The following is a 22,395-nucleotide window of genomic DNA, read 5'->3' on the forward strand; positions in this document are numbered from 1 at the left end:
ATAAAAAATATCAGAATCAATCTTTAAAGATCTTCCAGTTCCTTCGCCAAGATAGACCTTGGTTTGTTCCAGAGCCTACGTACTAATTATAAGAGCTTACTAATTCTTGAATATTAATGCATGATATCAAATCCAAAATGGAGGGACGTCAAAGAAAGTAAATTGTTTGCCAAGTTACAGCTAGGTATGTTAAGCTTATGGAAGAATGGTGTTAGGTGGCGTGTTGTTTGTTCCCTTAATAATATTTTTAGATCAATAATAAACAAAACCCAATGGAGTAAATTTTACCAAAAAAAAAAAGAATTGTAGTAGACGTCTGTGCTTATCTCAGCCTCATTTTAATATACTGACCCCCTTCATTTCCTTCTGTTTTTTTTTAATTAATTTTAATATTATTGTATCCCGTGACTGATTAATGACGTAATGTAAATATAGTTTCGCTAGTCATCGATAATGTGTAAGATAATAACTGATAAAAAAAAAATCCATTGACTTGGCATACATTTTCTCAGGTTAGTCTTAGATAATTGATTATTCAAATTCGAATATTGGTGAGCATTAAGATATTGGAGACATAAATTCTTGGAAATTTACCTTTCCATCTTTGTCTTAATGGTTTTACTATCTCTCTCAAGCAATATTCCTTTGAATTCACTTAATCTTCTCTATATTCTTTGAATCTCTCACAACAAGTCACAATCTTAACTAAATGCCTTCAAACAATAAGCGTTAGGTGAAAGTGATGTAACTTTTAAAATTTCCATTTTACTTGGAGCAAACTCAAAAATAAAATGAAGCGTGGAGAAGAATTATGCTGCACTATTTTCTCTTAACTTTAAACTTAGAATAAATTGCATCCATCATTCCTTAAATTTGATTTAAATTTTCGTTTTTACAAATTCAAATTACATATTTTTATGTTCAAATTTTTATAAGTTTGTGTCCGTTATACACAAGCACCGCAAGTTGACGCTTTTAAATATCACCAACAAGATTAGAGGATTGTCACATATATTTTCATTAGCAAATATTTAAAAAATTCATAAATTATTATAATAATAAAATATTACATACATTCTCTAACTTGATTTGTGATGTTTTAAAATTTCAACGATAATATATTATGTCAATGGGTAAGTTAACCATTTTTTTTAGAGGTATTGAATTAATTGTATTAATTAAATCAAAGAAAGGCTTTTCTTTTATCAAATTTGCTATGTAGTATGAAAACAAAAATACGACTTGTCAAACTATATGAGAACAACAGTATATATATATATCCAGGTTAAACTTTAGGGAAACTAGGTGTATGTACTCTTGAAATTATACAAAATCACAATTTAAATATACAAATAGAGAAAATTAACTCAAGAAATAGAAAAATGCTTAATTAGCTTCAAAGTCAGCCCTAATTGATACACAATATTAGAAATTTTCAATTCAAATTAATACTAAGAAGCATGCAACAGATTCCAAATTAATGTAGAAAATAATAAAGCAAAGTCAACAAAAAAATGAATATTAGAATGCCTCAGAGCCGTGCATATATATATATATATGCAGCCAAATGTCCCATATTATTCTTGCAAGCCAAGAACCCAAAAAAATCAATGATATACGCATAATCATACGTCCCATGTGCAGAAAATCCCCACAGCTACGGAGAAAATCTGTTTGGTCCAACACCAAATTGTTTTTTAAATCTGCATATTTGCGTACATTTCTCCTATTTAAATTATTTGCTACTATTATATTATATTGTGTCTGCGGTACATGCATCCAAGTGGGGTTGCATGAGGCTGGCCAAAATCGAAAAAACAAGTCTTGCATTATGTGATTCCACTCATTTAATCTTAAAGAAATATTTTCTTTGCTTGGGAAACCTGTCTTCCTATATGTGCCACCCAAATCCTAACATCGAAATAACTTTTAATTTTAAAAAATGGCCTTCTCTCGAATCTCCATCATTTTTATAATGTAAACATATCTAAGGGTTTGCATATCCATCATTAACGTTTCTTAGTAGTACGCAGGATTATCTAGTAGATGATACTGTGGTTTATTATTTAATGTGTATGGTTTAATTTCTTTAGACAGAATTAACTAAAAACGTTTATTTTTTGTTTATGCCCTTCACGTATGTAATGCTGACTGTTTATGGATGATTTGTGGGTTAATTGTTTTGATTTTTGGATTATTTGGCTTAAATAGAGCGCAAGTTGAAGAAGAGAACGAAATTTTTAGAAGATGAAATAATAATAATGTTGGCTCAATGACAAACTTCAACCAAATGGAATCTTTGGCTGCTTTTTTATTTGCAAGCCAACAAGTATATTTTCTCATTAACCTTTCTTTTCAAGCCTTCAAGGGTCGACTCCATGCTTATCTTATATATATAAATATATATAGCTTTGTTATGACTCTTTATTCTAGTACTTAGTTTAATTATTTTTGTTTTTATAACCTATATTTATGATATATATAATCATCGCAACCAAACGACAAACTTAATATATATATATATATATATATATATATATATATAGAAGGTAAGTAATTCATTAAGTAAAAGGAACTGATTAATTAAACAAACAAATAAAATTAATCAGAGTTCAAGAAAATTAAAAAAAAAATGAACCAAATTCATGCACAGTGAGACTAGAATCAAATCCATGTAGGATGAGATTAAAATCTTGCCAATAACCTTTGAGATTATGATCTTTTAACAATTACTTTAGTTATATAAAGCAACGAACTTCGATGGATTCTTTCATTTGGTGATAAATTGTTTGAGCATATTATTCTTCTTTGAATTGTTGAGATTCCAGGACGCAAACTGCCATTCAAACTTTGAATAAATTGCCACTCGAACGGCTAAACATGATTTTCAGTATGATTAATTAAACCATAAATTGAAGCCGTAATTTAGGGAATTCTCTTGGCTTCTTTCACTACTTTATTTATTGAATCAACTTGCGGCTAGTTTCATAGTTACAAGCATTACGATATCTTGATTGGAGGTTAGAGCCAAATAATCTTCAAATTCGGATGGCTATGACAATGACTATGATATAAATTAATTAATATAGAGGGTTAGAATAGTTGCCTATAGAAACCCAGGTTCAAACCCTATTAAAAGCACTGGGATTTATTCCCTTTTAAAAGTATCACCTTACTGATAAATTGAAAACAGTTATGAATTCAAAATTTTATATGAGAAGTGATTAAATGGTAAACATATTGTAAATACTTGATTTTGATTAATACTTATTCTTTAAAGAATTATTTTATAGCATAATATTGTATAAAGAATAATGAAAATAATTATTATAAGTGAATCACTATTTCACGTAAAACAACTAAAACAAGTGAAGTACTATTTTACACAGAATAATTAAAATAAGGGAAGCGCTACTTCACGCAAAACAACTAAAGTAAGTGAAGCACTACTTCACACAAATAGTAGTAGAAGCAATCTAGAATAAGTGACAAGATTCACGGGTTACTTTTATCTTGAGATGTTCAAAAGAATTTGGCTTAGTAGCTCAGATATGAAAGTAGTTAAGAAATCTTTCTTTTAGCCTTTTCCTAAAGTACAAGTGTTTACCCTCTTACCTTGTTCTCGTGTAACTATTCACATACAACTTCTTCTTTTATACTTGTTCACGTACACCTTTTTCTCTTAACTTATTCTTATATAGCTTTTCACATATATTTCTTTTCTAATACCTTCTACTCAAAAATAAGTTTTATTACATCTAATTACTTCAACGGTCACATAATAAGTTTATAACCATTATTCAATATTAATTCTCAGTAATAGTTACTTAACATTAAAACTCTTCTTAATATCATTCATTACATACATCAAAGCCTTATTAAGTAACCACTAATTCTGACACTATATATAGAACATTCACAATTCATTTGAGGATCTTCTCTTTTTCGAGAGCTAACACATTCTCCTCTAGAGCTTCTCTCTCTAATTCTCTTCTACTCCTTAATTCTCTTGTTATTCTCTTATACTTGCCACGCCACCCAATACTTCAAAAATTGCTTCGATCTTCTTCTTTGTTGCCCCCGGTGTATTTTTTTTCTTGTTTGCAACACTTTCTCTCCCTATCACAAGAACCCACTTTATACATACAAAATCATGAATTTATATATCTCAAATTTTATACATATAATAATAAAAAATTAAAAATTAAAAAACTAAGGAGATGGTGGCTAGCACCGCCCACCACCATCTTGGCTCAATCACGGATGGCAAGTAAATTATTTTTATATTGAATTTCTAGTCTGATCAAAGAGCTCATTCTTTATTTGATTTTTGAATCAATCTCTTTAAACTTGCATCAAATTGGAAATGATGTTATTTCTTCTTCTTCTTTTCATCGTTATTTTCTTGGTGACGATTGCCGAATGTTTAACACCACGGGCTGAATGAAGGAGACACCTACTGCCGTCTATTGTTTGACCTTGAATAAAATTTGCTTTAAAAAAAAAGTGGTTGAATTGTGAAGCCAGATCTAGGATTTTCATGTTTAGACCAGATAATACAATAATGCAAGAAACCAGCATAACAAAAAATAAAATAAAAATTTAGAGCAGCATTATGATCCTTTGCATGTGGACCTGTATTTGAGTTCAAAGTCATATTATAAGAAAGTTGTGTTGGAATTGGATGGGGAGGCACAACCAACCCCTGGAAATGTGGGTCGAAATTAATGAATCGGAAAGATGAATAACCAAAAAAAAAAATTTGGTGAAAAGAATCTAAAATCTTGTAGAAAGGGAACACGACTAATTGCTTTGTTTTTCGTTTGGAAATGGGGGGCTCAGCATGTAGGTTGCCTCTCTATATATATCTTCTACTTTTAAAGATTAAATTACTGATATTCGTGCGTGATAGTGGTGTCTATATATGGATCAACATTACGAGGCTCAATGTTCCTTCATTAAATGTGTAATATTAAAATGAAAGTTTGTTTTTATTCAAGACATGATACACTTTCAAATTTGAAGGATGTCTCATGGTGTAAGAAGGAAAAAAATAATGTATCCCGAAAGGGAAAAGAGTGCACATTTTTCATCATATCTATTATTGTGAAAGCTTATGTAAACAAGGGGTCCAAGATGAAATATGGGCTAAGCTAACATTTGAGTTTGTAATGTACAAAATTTCTCTTTAATTAATCAATTAAACTAATGCAAGTAGTAAAAGTGGAATTAAATTAACTAAAATTTTTAAGTTAAGGCCAAAGTATTTTCTTTTCTACTAGAAGAAAAGAAATCGTCCCTCATATATATTGTCGCATATAACATTGGTTTCAGAGTATTAAAAACAAATAAAGCCCCTCGAGGAGTAAAAACGGTATCCCTCCTAAATACTGCGCGCAACGAAAAGATCCACTAATTCCTATGAAATTAACGATGTAGCTTTTAAGAAAATAAAATTTATTTATACGATACTAATTGCCAAAAATAATCACAAGATCTTTTTAATTATATTGAAATTCCAAAAGATATACTACCCTCTTATGAAAACAAAATTTATTTATATGATACTAATTGCAAAAAATAATCACAAGATGAAATTTATTTGTACGGTACTAATTGCAAAAATAATCACAACATGTTTTCACAAAAGATATAATTGGAGTTTACTTAAAATTGTAATATTTTTTATATAATTAAAATTTTAATATTTTATTAGATAAATAAATAAAAATAAATTTTAAATGAGATTTTGTGGTAAATATTAAAACTTTAATATTTTGTTAAATAACTAAATAAAAAATAAAATCTAAATGAGATTTTGTCTGAGCCCGGGTTCGAACCGGGGACCTCTAGTGTGTGAGACTAGCGTGATAACCAACTACACCACCCAGACATTTACATTATATTTTTGAATTTTATATAAATTAAGTATTAATTTTATTTTAATTATAATTTATAAACCTTTAATTTTATTTTTAAAAAATTTATATTATATACATAAATTTTTTAAAATAAATATTCACATTATTCCCACTTGATAATAAATACTAATTACTTCATGAAATCTCCTCTTAACTTGTCAAATCTACCTCATTCATCGTCACTTCCTTTCTGAGGCCAGAAAAGATCCGCTTAGGACCAATTATATATGTGGACACTCTTTTAGACCTGGATTACTCATTGTTGGATGGGCCTAATCAACATTCGTACGGTCAACCTTATTTCTGGTTTGGGTTAGTTTTGAAGATTTTCTAAAATTATGAAGTAATAAAGTATTTTTTTATATAAATATAAATTTATTATTTTAATTATTTTTATTTCATAGATATCACTTTTTATTCCTTAACCATTTTACACTATAACAATTGATGACTAGATTTGATTTGTTATTTTAAAGCAATTTTTACTTAAAAAAGCAACATTTAAGAAATAAGGATTTGTCGAAGAGGAAATTATGAGGAATAACCCTCCTTAATAAGGGTTTTTCAAAAATAACTCTCAAAATAAATTTAACTGTTTTTAATTATATTTAGTCATGACTTGACAAAAATATTTTTGAAACTATTTTAAATATATTAAACAATTCATCATAATTTCTCTCCATTTGTACTTCTGATTTCTCTCTCTCACCATCCAGCTCTCTCTAATTTTATCGATTTTTCTTTTTGACATTCGTCTGCTATACTCTCGATTTCTCTCTTCTACACTTTCAGATTTCTCTTTCCTACACTTTTAAAACACCAAGTGATGGTTTTGATCTACTTGGGGTTAGTAGTTATTTGAGGAATTAGATTTTTAGGTATTTTAAATAAAATTAAAATAGTAAAAATGATAACAGATATTTCAAATAATTTTTAATTGGATCAATTTTAGATTTAGACACCAATAAACTCAAGAATTTGAAATTTATAAACCTAAGTTTTCAAAGAAAATTTTTTTCGATTTTTAATCAAAATAGGTGTTTTAGATAAGAAAATTTGTGTTTTGATTTATGAAAATATGTTAGAAACACTTTAATTAGTGTCAAATTATAAAAAAAATAAAAAAAATGAAGAGAGTGGAGAAAATTTGAAGTTTTAATTCATAAATAACAATAACGTTTTAGGCAGTAAAGTATAACAAAATGTTTTTGAATATGGGGTATAATAATAATATTTTTTCAACTTGACGTATAACAACAATATTTTTTTCAATATAACGTGTAACATGTTTTTGTATATGGTGTGCAACAACAATATTTTTCTCAACATGACGTATAACAACCTTTTTTTGACTGTAATGTGTAATATGTTTTTGTACTTAATAATAATTTTTTTTAACATAGCATGTAACAACTTTTTTTAACCATGGCGTGTAACATAATTTTGTTCATAGCGTGTAACAACAATATTTTTTTTCAACATGGAGTGTAATAATTTTTTTTAACTGTGACGTGTAATATGTTTTTGTATATGACGTGTAACAATAATATTTTTTTCAATATAATGTGTAATAATTTTTTTTAACCATGGTGTGTAACATGTTTTTGTACATAGCATATAACATCATGGCATGTAATTTCATTATGAATAATTTTATCCAACTTAATTTAAAACAGTTAAAATTATATAAAAAAAAACTATTTTTAAAAATATCTTATCTTTTAAGGTATACTTTTATAAATGCCCTTTTGCCAAATTTCAGTGGCTTGGCAAACAACAACTAATTTCAGTCATGCTAGTTTTTGTTTGTTCCCATCAAAACAGCTGGAGAGAAGCGTTGAATAAGATCATCCTCACATAGCTTAGCTACCTCATCCTCCGGGAGTGTAGCCATGACCACTCTGCTCAATGGACCTTCACCTGGCGCTGATCGAGATATCAGCACTTGCCCCGGTCCGACCATTGGTTCCACATAATAAGATACCTGAAGTGGTTCCAATTGATCTTTAAACGTGGCCAAATATGGGTTCACTCCCTCTAAGTTTACGCAAATAAGATCATAATCATTCATCAATGGAACAGTTTGATTATCATTGCATTTCAACCACTGGATCAAATCCTTGATCCCTTCAGCATTCATTTTTTTCACCACTTCGCTTATAGCCTTTGTAGCTTCTGGTAACATGGTTTCACCCGCAGATTCTAAATGAACCTTGTTACACACCATGCAGTTTCCGAAAAACCCTGGATCCAAGCCAAGGCAATTTCTCATATCTAAACAAAGTGACATGTTGAAAAGCCTTCCTTTCGTTGCTTTCACCTTGCTTAAACAAACCCAAAATAGGGCTGCCAATGCCTCAAATGCTGGTGAGCCAGACTTACCTGAAGCACCGGTAGCTTGAGCCATGGCAATACAGTCTCGCACCATGGAATCAGTGAATGATAAAGTTACGGTGGCGTATTTTTGATTGGTGGTCAAAGGAGTTAGTCTCTCAATGGAGTATTTGTAGTAGTTAATCAAGTCAGTACAGGATTCGTCGTTTGGGATCTTGCTGTAATCAGCTTTTGTTAGCGGCAATGAATGGAACAAAGGAGGAGTTGACATTATTCCAGAGAGGGTGGTATCGGCCCAAGCCTTGGAAAACATAGTGGCACAAATGGGATCAGCAAGCAGGTGACAGCAGCTCAAGCCAATAGCTAACCCACCTTTTTCAAATTCAGTCACCTGCAAAAAAAACAAAGGAAAAATCCCTGAAATTTAATAATAACTTAATGCTCATTTGGACTAGTCTTTTCATTCATAAGGTAGATTAATCCTTTTTCTTTGCCTATTATACAAATGATTGATTTCTAATTCGCCCATGCAAAAATAGCAAGCGGAAATCGTTTTGAGCCGATGAGGCATATCCTTAAGTACCTGAACATAAACTGCAGGCCAATGATAGGGTTTGTGGAACATTTCCTCCCAATAAAGAAGTTTAAGTTCCTTCTCCCTATCCACACTCTTTAACCAATCCTCCACACTCCCTTTCACCTTAGCCTCTACCATTCTTACTCCTCCATCATTGCACTTCACCATCCAATGCCCTTCCTGGTTCTTGTGTAAACGTCCAGTCAGTATAGGAAAATTAGTGAGCACACACGACAACGAGTCCCTCAGCTTCTTGATCCACTCTCCAGGCTCTGCATGATCTCCCCGAGATGGATAATAGTAAACAATCTTCACTTGGTTTTGTTCCATTAGGCGATCGAGAACAGATAAGTGGCAAAATTTTCCGGGTTCTGCATGCCATCGTGAGCTTACCACACTGCGCTTGCCGATGTGTGTGACTGTGCCCTCGGCCATTATTACTGCGCTAGCTAAGGATCGATATCGAGCTGTGAGAGTTTGTCGACGTACACAGTTCTTATGTTTATGGATTTTATTTTGTTTATATTGCATATTTTATAGTGATAAAGTTAGGTTTGGAGGGACCATACACCGACAGCAAGTGGAAAAAGCCACCAAAGTAAGGACTTTAAGTCCCAAATTTGAAATTGTCTCATAATTTTATAATAATAATATTATTAATTTTATTAAATATATATAACAATTAAAATAATTAATAAAAATATATATTTATTTTCTCATACTTAATAAATATTTTTTTTCTTATTTTCATATCTTTATTCATTCTCAACTATTTATCTCATTTTTTATTAAAAATATGTAAAAATAAAAGACAACTAATAAAATGATATATTTTCCCATTTCTAAATTATGTACAATACATTTCAGTTTTTTATCACTTTTCAATTCCTACAATACTATTAATTCTTAATTATTTCTCTTATTTCTAATCAATTAAGGTAATATGTATTTAATGATTTTTAGAGCTATTTTTTTCTTATATATAAAATAAATTATTTTTTTTATTTTCAAACCTAAAAATTTTAAAAGAAATTATGCAAATGAAAAACTTAGAGTCCAATTGATATACTTAATCAAATAAGAAAACTGGATTCTTTTTCAAATATATATATTACTTTTAGAATAATATTAACAATTTTAGTAAATATTGTTTTAGTCAAAAGACGTTTTTCAAAATTAAAATTAATAAAATTTTATTTAAAATCAACCATGTTTCAAGAAAGATTAAATAGATTGATTATATTATCAATTAAAAAATAAATATTAGAATAACTTGATTATAAAGAGATTTTACATTTCAAAAAGCTAAAAGAATACCTAAAAAAAGTTATGAAAATAAAATTTTAATAAATTTTTTTCTTAATTTTAATAAAAAATATCTCAATTGAATGTTTAACTTTAGGCTTTCAAAGTTATTGAACCACCTTGAATCTATACCATTTCATTTTCATGCTTACCAGAAAGTAAACCAACTTCTATGGATTTTGGGGAGAGCAAGGGCCACTTGATGCGTGCAAATTGTTAAATTTGGTTTGTGGGACATGTTTCATATTTTTTTCTTCTAATTATTACTTATGCTAATTCAGCGACTTAATTCATTATACGCTTGCTTCTTAATTGTTTCATTGCTAGCGGGATTGTGCGCAGAGAGTTTGAGATTAATTTTTTGAGAGGAAAAATTAAAATCAATTTATATCCTATACGTATGTATATTATCGAGTCAATGAACGAAATAATGCTTCTCGAAGAGGTACTATTTTAGTATGGGCACTCTAGCTCTGATGCACCTTGTAAATTTCGGTGGCATAATTTCTTACCAAAAAGTAGTGCTCTACGGAAGGCCAAATCCCCTAGTGCTAGCGAGGGAATGGCTTTACCTAATTGCTCTAAAGTGCATTGAAGTACGTGGTGATAGCCGGCTGAGGCAATTTGGCTGTTGATGTAGAACCTGACCACTGACCGATGGGAACATCTGTCGCTTTGCGATACGACTAGAACTCCAAACGAGTCCAGGCTGATATTTCATTGTGTTTTATTAAATATAATAACTACATGTTGAGTTCCTATTTATTTTGATATTTTTCATATCGAATTTAATTTGATATGAACTAATAAAGTCAATGTAATATATATATTTAATGAAATAAGGAAATTACAATAAGAAAGAAAAGATCTGAGAGTATACAATATTACTTGCCCAATCAAATAAAGATCTATTTTATGCATTGCGTTTGAAAGAAATATTGATCATAATTTCAAAAGCATCTGTTCCTATTCGCTATGCTATCGATAATAAATTTATCATTACAATTTGAAATTTTTATGGCAAATCAAAATTGATTATTAGAATCAATTAGAGTTCTGATTGTAATATCAAATAAAATTTTATATTTTTAAAACTTTTTTAATTTTTTTTCCTTTTAGTAAGAAGAGATCTGAATCTATATATAATGGCTAAAATACTAAAAAAATATTTATACTTTCTTAAATTTTTCATATAAGTATTATTTGTACCATATCAACATGTATGTGATTGCTATATTTATTATATCAATTTTCATGTGACAAAAATATAAAAATTTATATTGAATTAATGGTTACATGGTATATCACATTAATGTTTATAAGAATTCTTTTTTATCATATATGTGTCATGTGCATGTTGACATGATAGAGAGACGGTGGGCAAAAACAATAGATTTTGGAGCACATGTTAAATAAAGGTTTAATTAAATAAAAATAATATTTTAAACTCAAAATTGGGCATGATAGAAAGATAGAGGCTTATATGAAAATCTTTGAAAAAAGTTCAGGATTTCTTTCGGATCTTAGCCAATCGAAATTTGGCAAACTCGGCATAGATTGAAAATTTAATAAAACGACGTCGTGTGACCTGAAGCACGAAATTTCGTGATCTGAACTAAAATAAAAATACTTAAAAAACAGGACAAAAAACGCAGGCCTCTCTCTTCTCTCTCTCTGCCTGTCCGCGATCTCAATCAGAAAAAAAGAAAAAGCAGCAAAAAATCCATCAGATCAAATAGTAAGGGTGAAGAAAAATGTCAGGAGCATCAATGGTAGGAGATTCAAGCTCCTGGTCCACAGCTCTCGTCAAGATTTCACCTTACACTTTCTCCGCTGTCGGCATCGCCATCGCCATCGGCGTCTCCGTCCTCGGCGCCGCCTGGTACCCTTCTCTTCTAGCTTTGTTTCTAATTTTTTGGCTATAAATCTGAGGAACAAGTTCTATAAAATACGAATTAAATGGGTTTTTTTTATTATTCATAGGGGAATTTACATTACTGGGAGTAGTTTGATCGGTGCCGCTATCAAAGCTCCTCGAATCACTTCCAAGAATCTCATTAGGTAAATTTTTGTTTTCGTTTTTGGTTTTTAAAATATTTTGCTTTTATTGAGTGATTTAATCTGGGAAATGGCCTAATACTTATTATTTGGGCTTTCTAGCCCTCTTTTGTACCAAAAAAATCAATACTTTTTATTCTTAAACCCTAATCTCTTAACTAATTGTTGCTAAAGTTTATAAGCAATTTATACTTAATTATAGTTTATTCTGCTAGATTTCTTGAATTGAATTAGATTTTGTTATTGGCCTTTGAAAATCAGATAAGCATAACTAGGAACATCTGGGACGCCTACATTTTCTTTTCTTTTCTTTTTTAAAACTTTGAGGTATATGTCCAAGCCCTGGATCTTTATTGTGTTTATGCTTGGACTCCAATAACTTCGATTGAGCTAAAAGGTGAAAGGAAGGCACGCATTTGCTTGAAATGGAGCATGAGTAACAAGAGTAGCTATAATTTAAGGTTTTTTTGTGTGTGTATAGATAATTTTTATTCTTTCCTAGATATTGCCATTACAAATTTATAAATGGCCCGCATGCAATTGAACTGTGAGACAAGTAGTAGGTTAATTAACTTAATTTGTGTAATATATGCTGAGTTAGCTGTAAATTAGAGTGGATGGCTAATGGAGCACAATTATGAGTCATAAAAGTGGATTGAAGATACTAGAGCTGTCCAAACCTTTCAACTGGAATTGTTAAATTTGATATTACTTTAAATTTTGTTTCAATATGAGTTAAACTTTCTTCAGCATTTCTGCTTATTTATTTGAATGCTGTAATGCCTATTGATATAGTAATTTTTTACTCAATGCTGTTGTTATTGCAGTGTAATCTTCTGTGAAGCTGTTGCTATATATGGTGTTATTGTGGCAATTATTTTACAAACAAAGTTAGAGAGTGTTCCATCAGCACAGATATATGCACCCGAGTCTCTTAGAGCAGGATATGCAATCTTTGCTTCGGGAATTATTGTTGGCTTTGCAAACCTTGTTTGCGGGTTCATTTCTCAATCCTTTTCTCTTTAATCTTTTAATAAAGTTATCCAAATGAGCATTTTGCTTATTTCTATGTGCTTATGATTTGTTTTGGTGACAGATTGTGCGTTGGAATTATTGGAAGCAGCTGTGCACTGTCTGATGCACAAAATTCCTCGCTTTTTGTGAAGATTCTTGTGATTGAGATTTTTGGCAGTGCACTTGGACTGTTTGGAGTGATTGTAGGTATAATTATGTCAGCTCAAGCAACTTGGCCTGCAAAATCAGTGTAATTTGATGCTCCTAGTAAAAAAAAAAAACAAAATAGCAATTTGGTGATGTGAGAATGCAACCAGTTTTATGTACCAGAAATGAAACCTACATTTTTTTTTTTATTTGTTATTAGTAGGCATGTATGTAGAAACTTGCTTGGAAATGTTTTCTCTTTTTTGTTCTCATAATGAATTTGTTGAATGAGAAATAAAAGTTTTTATGAAAACCATGATTTATGGTTAAGTGGATGAGTTAAGTTGTGCTATTGAAATTTATTTACATTTTGATTTGTTATGTATCTCAAAACTTGCTTGGAAATGTTTCCTCTTTGTTCTTATAATGCATCTGTTAAATGAAATAAAAAACTTTTACCAAAACCAGAGCCGAATTATGGTTAATATCATGAGTTAGTTGTGCTAACGAAGTTTATTCTTTTATTACTCATTTGTATGCTGCTAATTTCTGTTACTGTTGGTTGCGTTTTTAAGCAACCGATAGAAAAGAAATTAGACATTATTACATAGGCCCGTGCAGGGAGACTAAGATGAACTACGAGTAGGCTTTAAGTACAGAATTTATGAAATCAAGCCCTAGGTTCAAACGAAGCTGCTGCTGGGAAGAAGGTAAAGTCTTCATCTTTGGTTTTGTTGCTTCACAGAAAATTTTACCTTTTCTTTTGTTTTTGGGTTTCAAGGTGGGCAATTAGCCAGTCACATACTTTAAATTACTTGGTCAGTATCCCACCGACACCATCTTTTTTGGTTTTGGCTTTTCAATTTGTGAAACTGAAACTCTGGGTTTTCTCTCTTAAGGCCATTAACTACATGATTACATGAATTTTTTTTTTTTAAAAAAGTCTTTCATAATAATGGGTTTTTTAAGGTTTTATTTTGTGTTAATTTTGCGTTGCTGATTTTTAGGCGTCATATACTGATTACCATCGCTCTTTATTTAAACTATGAGCGTTTGTGTATGAACTGACGCAACAGCCTTTGTTTCCCTTTCTGCACTTCTTCCAATTTGGAAGCCTTCGGCTTCTTCACCGCAGATAAGGGGAAATTCCTTTCCCGGTTTTGAATGTGGTACACGGCGGGTATTTGAAAAGAAAAAAATTGGCCGGGTGGTGGCTAATGTTGGTCACTCGGGGCCTCATTTTGTATAGAATTGACTGTCAGACTGAGTTAGGCTTTTATACAGAATTTATAGGCTTTCACAATGCCCAAGCCTGGCTATGCAGGCCGGTTTAGGTGACTGAATGTGTTGAACCGGACCAACACATAGACGTGTTTCCAGTTCTGTGCTTAGTCCTTGCATCAAAGCTCTCTCTGTAAGGGCAAACGTTCAGTTGTGTTAAAGTTAAAATACTTAAGATGTGGCGACCGTTTTGCTTTTATTTTAGTTTTTTTTTTTCAGTTTTTATCTTTGGTTTGGTTAGAAGTATCACTAATCTATCTAGAACTCTATTAATCGATAGAATAGTTGAACTTTAAAATATTCATCAAAATTTGATAATCTTAAATATTATTTGTTAAATATATGAATTCAAGATAAATGATAAAATTCTTATATGAACTCATCTTAAATTCGAATATATTAAGTACCTCTGTAATGGGATATATAATATACCTGTTGACATTCTTTATTTTGATTCATTCAATGATAATTTTTTATTATTTTGTTATTGTTGGTTTTAAGGTGCGCAAGTAGTTATTCACATTTACTTTAATGGGTTCATTCAATGATAGTTTTTCATTATTTTTTTATTATTAGTTTTAAGGTGCGCAATTAGGCAGTCACATTTGCTTTACTTGTTTGTGACTTTGAGTCTTAAATAAGTGCCATGGCCAAAATTTGAGGATTAAACAACAGTATTGATTTTTATTTTTTGGATAAAATTTGGCTTGTTATTTATCCAAAGCCACTGCAATGTTCGGACATGTTATTACGACAGCATAAAGCTATAGTACAGCAACTCAAGTATCAGATAAGTTACCTGGGGATGTTACAACAACCTTACTGTTAGCAACACAGATGTACTCGATTTCCTTTGTGGAGGCTTGTTCTGTTTACTCTCCTCCGAGAAACCCTAACGCTTTCAAAAAAAAAAAAGAAACAAATCAAGCCCTTGGCTACAGAAAATGTACCCTTTCTTTCTGGGTAATTGATGGCCATAGTGAATAAAGTAACAATCAGATGAGAATGACTAAAAAGAGTAGCCACACTCGCATGCTTGAAAATTGTATAGATAATCAACTCTTGTAAAAGTATCATTGAAAAGAGATGCCAAAGGCTCTGTTTGCTATGAGGAATGTGATTCATATACATGGGATTGTAATTAGGAAAAATATTACCATGTTTGGTATGACTTAAACCCAGTGGTAATGTGATTCCCTTAGGCATCACTTTCAGTAAGGACTAATCACGTCTTTTATGTCCTCAATCCCCAGAGAAAGAGAGTCCAGACAATCACATATATTGGCAAGAGAGACTAAGTAACCAGTTTCAAAATTCCCAAGCATTGCCTGGTTACAGAGGACATACTGCCATCTTTTAAGAGATCAAACAGAGCGTAACATGGAATCAATTAATGAAGGAATTACAGAGAAGAAAGGCATGTTCTTCTGTTGAAGATCTGTGCAATCCTCTGGAGTTGCTTTCTTTGGATCAAATGGCTCACGATTAGGAAGATCTAAGCCTTGTTTAATTCGACCCAGCTGCCGTGAGTGCAGAACTTGTTTAGAAGTGACAGGCAGCCGAATGGACTGATACTCTTCCAGAGCTGACTGTAAATTTTCCAATCCCCATTTGTCAAGGCTTTTGCCTAGAACTGCTGCATCTAATATTGACATGTTTGTGCTTCTCAGGCCGTGAGGACTAGTTGGGTGAGCAGCATCCCCAATCAACACTACATTGTCCCAAAAGATCTGTCTTAGAGGATCACAATCATATATGGCATTTAAGAAAGGATTCTTGGTCTCCTTCATGACTCTTACAAACTCTGGAACCCAAACTTTCTCTGCTTCTTGGATCATATCATTGATCATGTCTTCATTTACCTTCATGGTAACTGAATTTCCCTGCACATATAGTAACAAAAGATGAACAGGTCTTGTTAGTTTTGATCGCTGCAGAGTCTACAGAATTTAAAAGGCATCTATCTATACGTGTCAAATCACTGTCCAACTTTAGATGTCCCCAAACCATTATTGATATGCAAGAAGCAGAATATATGAGATTTGAGCGAGCAACCACCTTTATATCAGGCTCAGGTTGATTGATATAAAAAATCCAATTGAGCCTTTTGTTTGGAAGTTCATAAAGCGCACTATGAGTTCCAGAGCTAAGGTCAAAGTACAAGCATTTCCCAAGGTCGGGGTACACTTTACGGATGCCTGTAATGGTTTCTGAAGCCTCTTTTCCTGAAAAATCAAGAACCCCTCTCCACGCAGAGTAACCTGAATACCTGCAAAGAGTTTAGCCATGTTATACTATTCATTGTAAGGGATAGTTGCATCCGAACATTTGATTCATTGGTTGGTGCATAATCCCATCAAACAAGTAAAATTTGAATGACCCTTTCCCTCATTAAAAAAAATATTTTTTAAAGAAAAAAAAATCATAATGGATAGTTGATCAAGATACTAGAAGAAATTTAGTTTGAAATAACTAACACACGCAACTACCAGAACTCTTGTTAGTTGTATTAAGAACTTGGAATCCAATAACACCTTCGATAATATTAGACTTATCCCACTATGCTGCCTGCCTGCCAACTAGGAGCAAATAAGCCACATATACCTCAATTTAATGTCTGGGAGGCAACTCTGGCGGATTAAAGAGAGGCACCCATCTGCTGCAACGAGTAAATTTCCATCTATCTCAATGATCTCATCGTTTCGAAGAACTTTAGCCTTAACTTTGACAGAGGATTTGTCCTCTGAAATGGTGAAAGAGAGGAATTGGTGACCCCAGAAGAATATATCTCGTGGCAATGCATTGTATAGAAGGCCATGGAGATCAGCCCAATGTGCTGCTCTAAAATTAAATTCCTCATCTCTTGTTAATGTCCAACTCACCTTCGTAGCACTATCTGTTGCTTGGTTCTGTTAAGAACACATTTCCAGAAATATGGCGGGATATTAACTAAACATTTGATCATTTTTTGTCTGAATGAAATGTAACTAGTAGTATTTTTCTTTATGAGCAAAATATGTCTAGCTTTTGATAATGAATACTAATACAAAGTTCTGTTAAGGACTATAAGATTTGACATTAACCTGATCAATTGTGAGGGGCAAGGTGGCCTGCTGGAGGAGCTGGGGATGGCCAAGCCAGGAACCAATGAGCTGTTGAGCCGTAGGGTCGAGCCCCAGTCCAGCCCCGGTTGGGCTCCCAGTTGGGGCTGTGCGAGTTTTCTCAAGCACCACAACTTCCCATCCTGCTGAAGTGAGCGCATGGGCGCATGACACCCCGGCTACACTCCCTCCTACAATGATTGCCTTGGCTTTATTCTTCTTCTTCTTCTTCTCAATCATCTCTCTCTCCCTCTAAGGAATTCTGGTGAAGGAGTTTGGAAAGAAAGGAAATTTATAGATGACAAAATGGGATCTCTGGTAAGAGGCAGAAATGACAAGAAGTTGTGCTCTCCACTTTTGGAGCTTTGCAAGGTGGTGAGATGGGTCCATTTAATTAATCATGGTCCTTATTTTTTTTATTTTTCTTTTATTTTGATCCTCTTTTTTTGAATGAATGTCTTTGAACATGTGAGTTTTAGGGTCCTGAGCTGCCCACCTGCCCCAAAGGCCAAACTATTGAAAACTTGTTCATTCGAAATTTTAATTTTAACTTGGGAAACACCCACTTATATTTGGAGAATTTCTATTTTATGTTGGAATGTGATTTTCATTTGTTGATCACTGTTAATAATTACAAAAATCATGTATTTAAAATTTTGGATGGTCCGAATAATGTATGTATCGATATGAACAAATAAAACAAACTCTCTTCATCCATTTTTTTTTATTTTTCTTTGACTTTTGTGGAAATTAAAACAAATGTTTTGGTTTTGACTTACTTTATATTAAAAATTGAAAAATATTTTATAACATAGATGACGTTCAATATTTTTTTTACCTTTAAATAAAAAAAATCATGAAAAACAAATTATAATTAGAGTATTAGATGTCTTGAAAAATGGATTTCGTTTAGGGACATCCCAAAAAAAAAGACAAAGAAAAAGAGAGGAGAGAGTAATTTCGATGAGTTTGATGAAATATGCACAATATTTGACTTTAATGTCAAATTTAATTCCAATTTGTTAAGTTGATAAATTATCACAAAAATGTTCACATTGACTAAAAGAAAAAAGCGAAATGATATTGTTCTTCCTCTGGGCTTAGGCAAGGCCCAGTTATCAGTTGGGAACTTTCAGAGCCGAATTCTCAAGTCAGAACCTGAGAAATTTCATGGTAACCAAAACGAAACCCACAATGACCCAAATAGGCAAATAAAGTAGAAAAAACAGGTTGTGGGAAAACCCCCAAACTGCCCCTCTAAAAAGGCAATCCCTCTCCCAACCTTGTCTTGCTACAAAGGCCTCCCTCCATCCCTCCCCTGTACATACAAGAAATCCAACCCTGTCCGTACAATTCTCTCCACACCTTTGGTTTTTTTTTTTTTTTCCTCTCTGCAAATCTTCTATTTTCTTCGACCAAAATACTAAAAATAAATAAATTAAAAACGAAGAAATGGGGGCTGGGCGAGAAGTTGCAATATCACTAGATGGAGTGAGGGACAAGAACGTGATGCAGCTGAAGAAGCTCAACACTGCTCTCTTCCCTGTTCGTTACAACGACAAGTACTACGCTGATGCTCTCGCTTCTGGCGAATTCACCAAGCTTGGTCTGCTCCTTTTTTTCCTTTTTCCCCCTCATTCTTTTGCCTAGCCTTTTCTGGGTTTTCCTTGTTTCGTTTAAAACCAATGTTAATTTCTCTTCGTTTAGCCCATGTTGTTTGGTTTTGTCTTTCCAATGGATTTTTTGAATAATGGGTTTTTCGTTTCTGTTTATTAGTATATACCATCTATTGGGAAATTTATTGTAGCTCTCTTTTCCCCCCCACATATGTGGTTGTTATCTTATTATGGGATTTTGGTGATTGTTTTGTTGGTTTTGGCTTCTGCTTTTTGATTGTGGGGTTTTAGTTCTTTGCATTGGAAAAATGCTGGTTTTAGTGGGCCACTTTGATTTGTATTGACATCTGATGATACACATCATGGAAAAGTAGTTTAATAAGGTTTAAATAAAAAGAAAGCTTAAAATTTAGAGGATGTAATGAAGTTGAAACTTCCTTTTCATATATTCTCTTCTTAAAGACCCAAATTGCTAGCCTAGATGTTTAAGTTACGAGTGATGAAATTGGCAGAGTCTTGCTAGCAAGATTGTATTAATTATCAGTTTAGTGTCCTCCCATGTGATCATTGTTCAAAGTAATTTATTGTTAGATTAAAAAGTTTCAGGTTAGATAACCCAACATAGATTGAACTGCGCGTTCTAATTATTGTGTTACATAGCATTTGAGAACTAAAGCTTTTCTTTCCCTCAATCTTGAACTTTTAAGGCTTATTGAACTTAAGAAATGGGTGTCAACATTCTTACCATTCATCCTTTTTAACATGTGCCATTGACCATAGAATACATCGTTACTTCTCTTGTTGCCCTTGTGGTGCCAAAGACTCAAATATGTCACTAATCTTAATTGGTATGCTCAACTCTTCTATTGGTCCTGCACATATTATGAAATGTTAATACATCCATTCTTATCCTACCATTATTTTTTTTTAATTTCTAGGTAGTAGCTATCGTTATACTTTTTTGGGTAACTTCTAAAAGTCGTAAAATCTTAGACTAAAGATTTCCTGATTCTGAATAGGAGGTACTTGCTTCTTCAGCCTGATGATCTATATCTGTTTACAGAAACAGTAAACATTTCAAAACCTGTTAATCATAGAGAAGAATCATCCTATCATTTTCTTCTGTATACAGGATTGAAGTTTGAGTAGTTCTATTCTTGTCTAACTTTATGTTATTATGAAATGCGTAGAACATGCGATGGTGTCTTTGTCACAGTGCCTACAACGATGGATATTATGTTTTATTGTTTGTTTCTTTATGGTGCCTTGATAGTTAGAAAGATACAATTTGTGATTTTCTACAAGTATTTCATGGCTTTTGGAGACAAATTTGGTGACCTTTAATGTCCATAAATTATCATGGTATCCTAACAATCACTGCTTTGTTTGCTAATTCAGCATATTACAGTGACATCTGTGTCGGATCAATTGCCTGCCGGCTGGAAAAAAAGGAAGGTGGGGCTATCCGAGTGTACATTATGACATTGGGTGTTTTAGCACCATATCGTGGGCTAGGCATTGGTGAGTAGACAAGCAAATTTTTTTACAAGTGTAGGTCTTGTAAGGGAATTAATGGAAAAACCTTAAGCCATGCTTATTGTTTTTTAAATTGGTTATTTTTTTTTATACAGGGAATGGTCAACTATCATAAAAGATTCATCAACATGATGGTTGAGAAACTTGTTCATACATAATTAAAAGGACCCTGCTGGCTCCTTTAGATGGGGGAGAAGGGGAATAGGGGTGCTGTACCACAGAGCTGAATGCTTTGTTGGTGACAAGAATTAGTTAACTTAAGTAACCACCCCCAGCATGTTTCACGGAAATTATGTTTCCCTTGGTTCTGAATAAAAAACCATAGTTTGTTAGAAATACTTGAATCTTCAGTTTTCTGACTTTTCTCTTTTGTTGGATGGTTTTCTTAAAATCTGGGATTTATGTAGGTACGAAGCTATTGAACCATGTTCTTGATCTCTGTTCAAAGCAGAACATACCAGAGATTTACTTGCATGTTCAGACAAACAATGAAGATGCCATCAACTTCTATAAGAAATTTGGATTTGAAATCACAGAGACAATCAAGAACTATTACACAAACATTGACCCCCCTGACTGCTTTGTTGTTACCAAGTTCATCACTCCATCTCAAGTGAAGAAATAACAGTTCACAGCTAGTACTGTTCTCAGGAGTTATTGGTTATTGTTGTCTTATTGGATTTTATTAATTTATATACTTGGGGAATATTTTGATGATAAGGATGCTGTAAAGCATTAGTGACATGAGTTATGGCATTAATGAGATGAGTTATGATCGGTTTATCTTTGTGTCCTACTTTAAACTTATGTGTTGGAATATTGTTATTGTCTTGTTCAACACTCTTTTTGCTTGTATAACTGAGCATCTGTAGTCTGCCCCCAACAAGTTGCAATCAGTACATTTTTCCTTGTATCAGTCTGAATGTGATCCCCATTGATAAAACATAATATCCTTGATTGTAGGCACTGTGACGAAACATCATTACATGTTCCCTGTTACCATCTTTCACCATTCGAAATTGTAAACACTGGTAAATGGTTAATATGATGGAAATATATGTTTTTTCTACATCAATTTAATGTCCTCAATTGAAAGATCTATGACTATGCCCTCAGCAAGAATGGTTTTGGCTTGTATTGTTCGAGTAATGTACATGTAGCAATATTATGTGAAATAATTTTTCTTCACATGGGAGTTATAGAGTGGCTGGTTACAAAAGATTAGATTTACAGGTGACCTTGTCACTGTCCTATTTTTGGATAGATAAGACCTTCAACTTCCAGGAGGTTGATCTTGCATGGTTACTGGCTTGATGGCCTTCCATTTATATAGGTTCCAACTTGTAATAAAGGAATATGGGGCTGAGGAAGGGAACCGTGGCCCAAATTCACACAAGCAATTTCTCATGGAACAATCAACTTGCCAAATGACGAAGCTTCTACTCAATGCCCTATCCCATGTGTCAATGGAGAATCAGAATCCAAGTAAATTTATTTGCAGACTT

The 22,395-nt window shown here is 32.4% G+C and overlaps 4 protein-coding genes and 1 non-coding gene across 5 annotated transcripts; 2 read left to right on the top strand and 3 right to left on the bottom strand.

Moving 5' to 3' along the window:
- On the bottom strand, positions 5,820-5,893 carry TRNAV-CAC. Its single transcript has one exon. It is a non-coding gene; the product is annotated as a tRNA-Val (tRNA).
- On the bottom strand, positions 7,561-9,317 carry LOC18588963 (protein ECERIFERUM 26-like). The gene is made up of 2 exons (XM_007013730.2): positions 8,839-9,317; positions 7,561-8,646 (listed from the first exon to the last, which is right to left on the bottom strand). Exons 1-2 carry the CDS (start codon positions 9,265-9,267, stop codon positions 7,717-7,719), a joined length of 1,359 nt encoding a protein of 452 aa, XP_007013792.2. The 5' UTR covers positions 9,268-9,317; the 3' UTR covers positions 7,561-7,716.
- On the top strand, positions 11,672-13,606 carry LOC18588964 (V-type proton ATPase subunit c''1). The gene is made up of 4 exons (XM_007013731.2): positions 11,672-12,019; positions 12,121-12,198; positions 13,023-13,193; positions 13,292-13,606. Exons 1-4 carry the CDS (start codon positions 11,892-11,894, stop codon positions 13,461-13,463), a joined length of 549 nt encoding a protein of 182 aa, XP_007013793.1. The 5' UTR covers positions 11,672-11,891; the 3' UTR covers positions 13,464-13,606.
- On the bottom strand, positions 15,688-18,080 carry LOC18588965 (6-hydroxynicotinate 3-monooxygenase). Its single transcript, XM_007013732.2, has 4 exons — positions 17,721-18,080; positions 17,242-17,546; positions 16,696-16,906; positions 15,688-16,520 (listed from the first exon to the last, which is right to left on the bottom strand). Exons 1-4 carry the CDS (start codon positions 17,976-17,978, stop codon positions 16,002-16,004), a joined length of 1,293 nt encoding a protein of 430 aa, XP_007013794.2. The 5' UTR covers positions 17,979-18,080; the 3' UTR covers positions 15,688-16,001.
- LOC18588966 (N-alpha-acetyltransferase 50) lies at positions 18,999-21,686 on the top strand. Its single transcript, XM_007013733.2, has 3 exons — positions 18,999-19,344; positions 20,753-20,875; positions 21,298-21,686. Exons 1-3 carry the CDS (start codon positions 19,191-19,193, stop codon positions 21,513-21,515), a joined length of 495 nt encoding a protein of 164 aa, XP_007013795.1. The 5' UTR covers positions 18,999-19,190; the 3' UTR covers positions 21,516-21,686.

Source organism: Theobroma cacao, chromosome 9, assembly GCF_000208745.1.
Source record: "Theobroma cacao cultivar B97-61/B2 chromosome 9, Criollo_cocoa_genome_V2, whole genome shotgun sequence".
NCBI lineage: Eukaryota > Viridiplantae > Streptophyta > Magnoliopsida > Malvales > Malvaceae > Theobroma > Theobroma cacao.

What these genes read in the sequence shown, in the direction of transcription:
- LOC18588963 (XM_007013730.2), bottom strand. Translation starts at nt 9,267, where the DNA reads ATGGCCGAGGGCACAGTCACACACATCGGCAAGCGCAGTGTGGTAAGC. An exon ending in GGCCTGCAGTTTATGTTCAG is followed by an intron (nt 8,647 to 8,838) that starts GTACTTAAGGAT and finishes TTTTTTTTGCAG; the next exon opens with GTGACTGAATTTGAAAAAGG.
- LOC18588965 (XM_007013732.2), bottom strand. Translation starts at nt 17,978, where the DNA reads ATGATTGAGAAGAAGAAGAAGAAGAATAAAGCCAAGGCAATCATTGTA. An exon ending in CTCCCAGACATTAAATTGAG is followed by an intron (nt 16,907 to 17,241) that starts GTATATGTGGCT and finishes AACTCTTTGCAG; the next exon opens with GTATTCAGGTTACTCTGCGT. An exon ending in AACCTGAGCCTGATATAAAG is followed by an intron (nt 16,521 to 16,695) that starts GTGGTTGCTCGC and finishes CTATATGTGCAG; the next exon opens with GGAAATTCAGTTACCATGAA.
- LOC18588964 (XM_007013731.2), top strand. Translation starts at nt 11,892, where the DNA reads ATGTCAGGAGCATCAATGGTAGGAGATTCAAGCTCCTGGTCCACAGCT. An exon ending in ACTTCCAAGAATCTCATTAG is followed by an intron (nt 12,199 to 13,022) that starts GTAAATTTTTGT and finishes TTGTTATTGCAG; the next exon opens with TGTAATCTTCTGTGAAGCTG. An exon ending in TTTGCAAACCTTGTTTGCGG is followed by an intron (nt 13,194 to 13,291) that starts GTTCATTTCTCA and finishes TTTTGGTGACAG; the next exon opens with ATTGTGCGTTGGAATTATTG.
- LOC18588966 (XM_007013733.2), top strand. Translation starts at nt 19,191, where the DNA reads ATGGGGGCTGGGCGAGAAGTTGCAATATCACTAGATGGAGTGAGGGAC. An exon ending in TGGCGAATTCACCAAGCTTG is followed by an intron (nt 19,345 to 20,752) that starts GTCTGCTCCTTT and finishes TTGCTAATTCAG; the next exon opens with CATATTACAGTGACATCTGT. An exon ending in ATATCGTGGGCTAGGCATTG is followed by an intron (nt 20,876 to 21,297) that starts GTGAGTAGACAA and finishes GGATTTATGTAG; the next exon opens with GTACGAAGCTATTGAACCAT.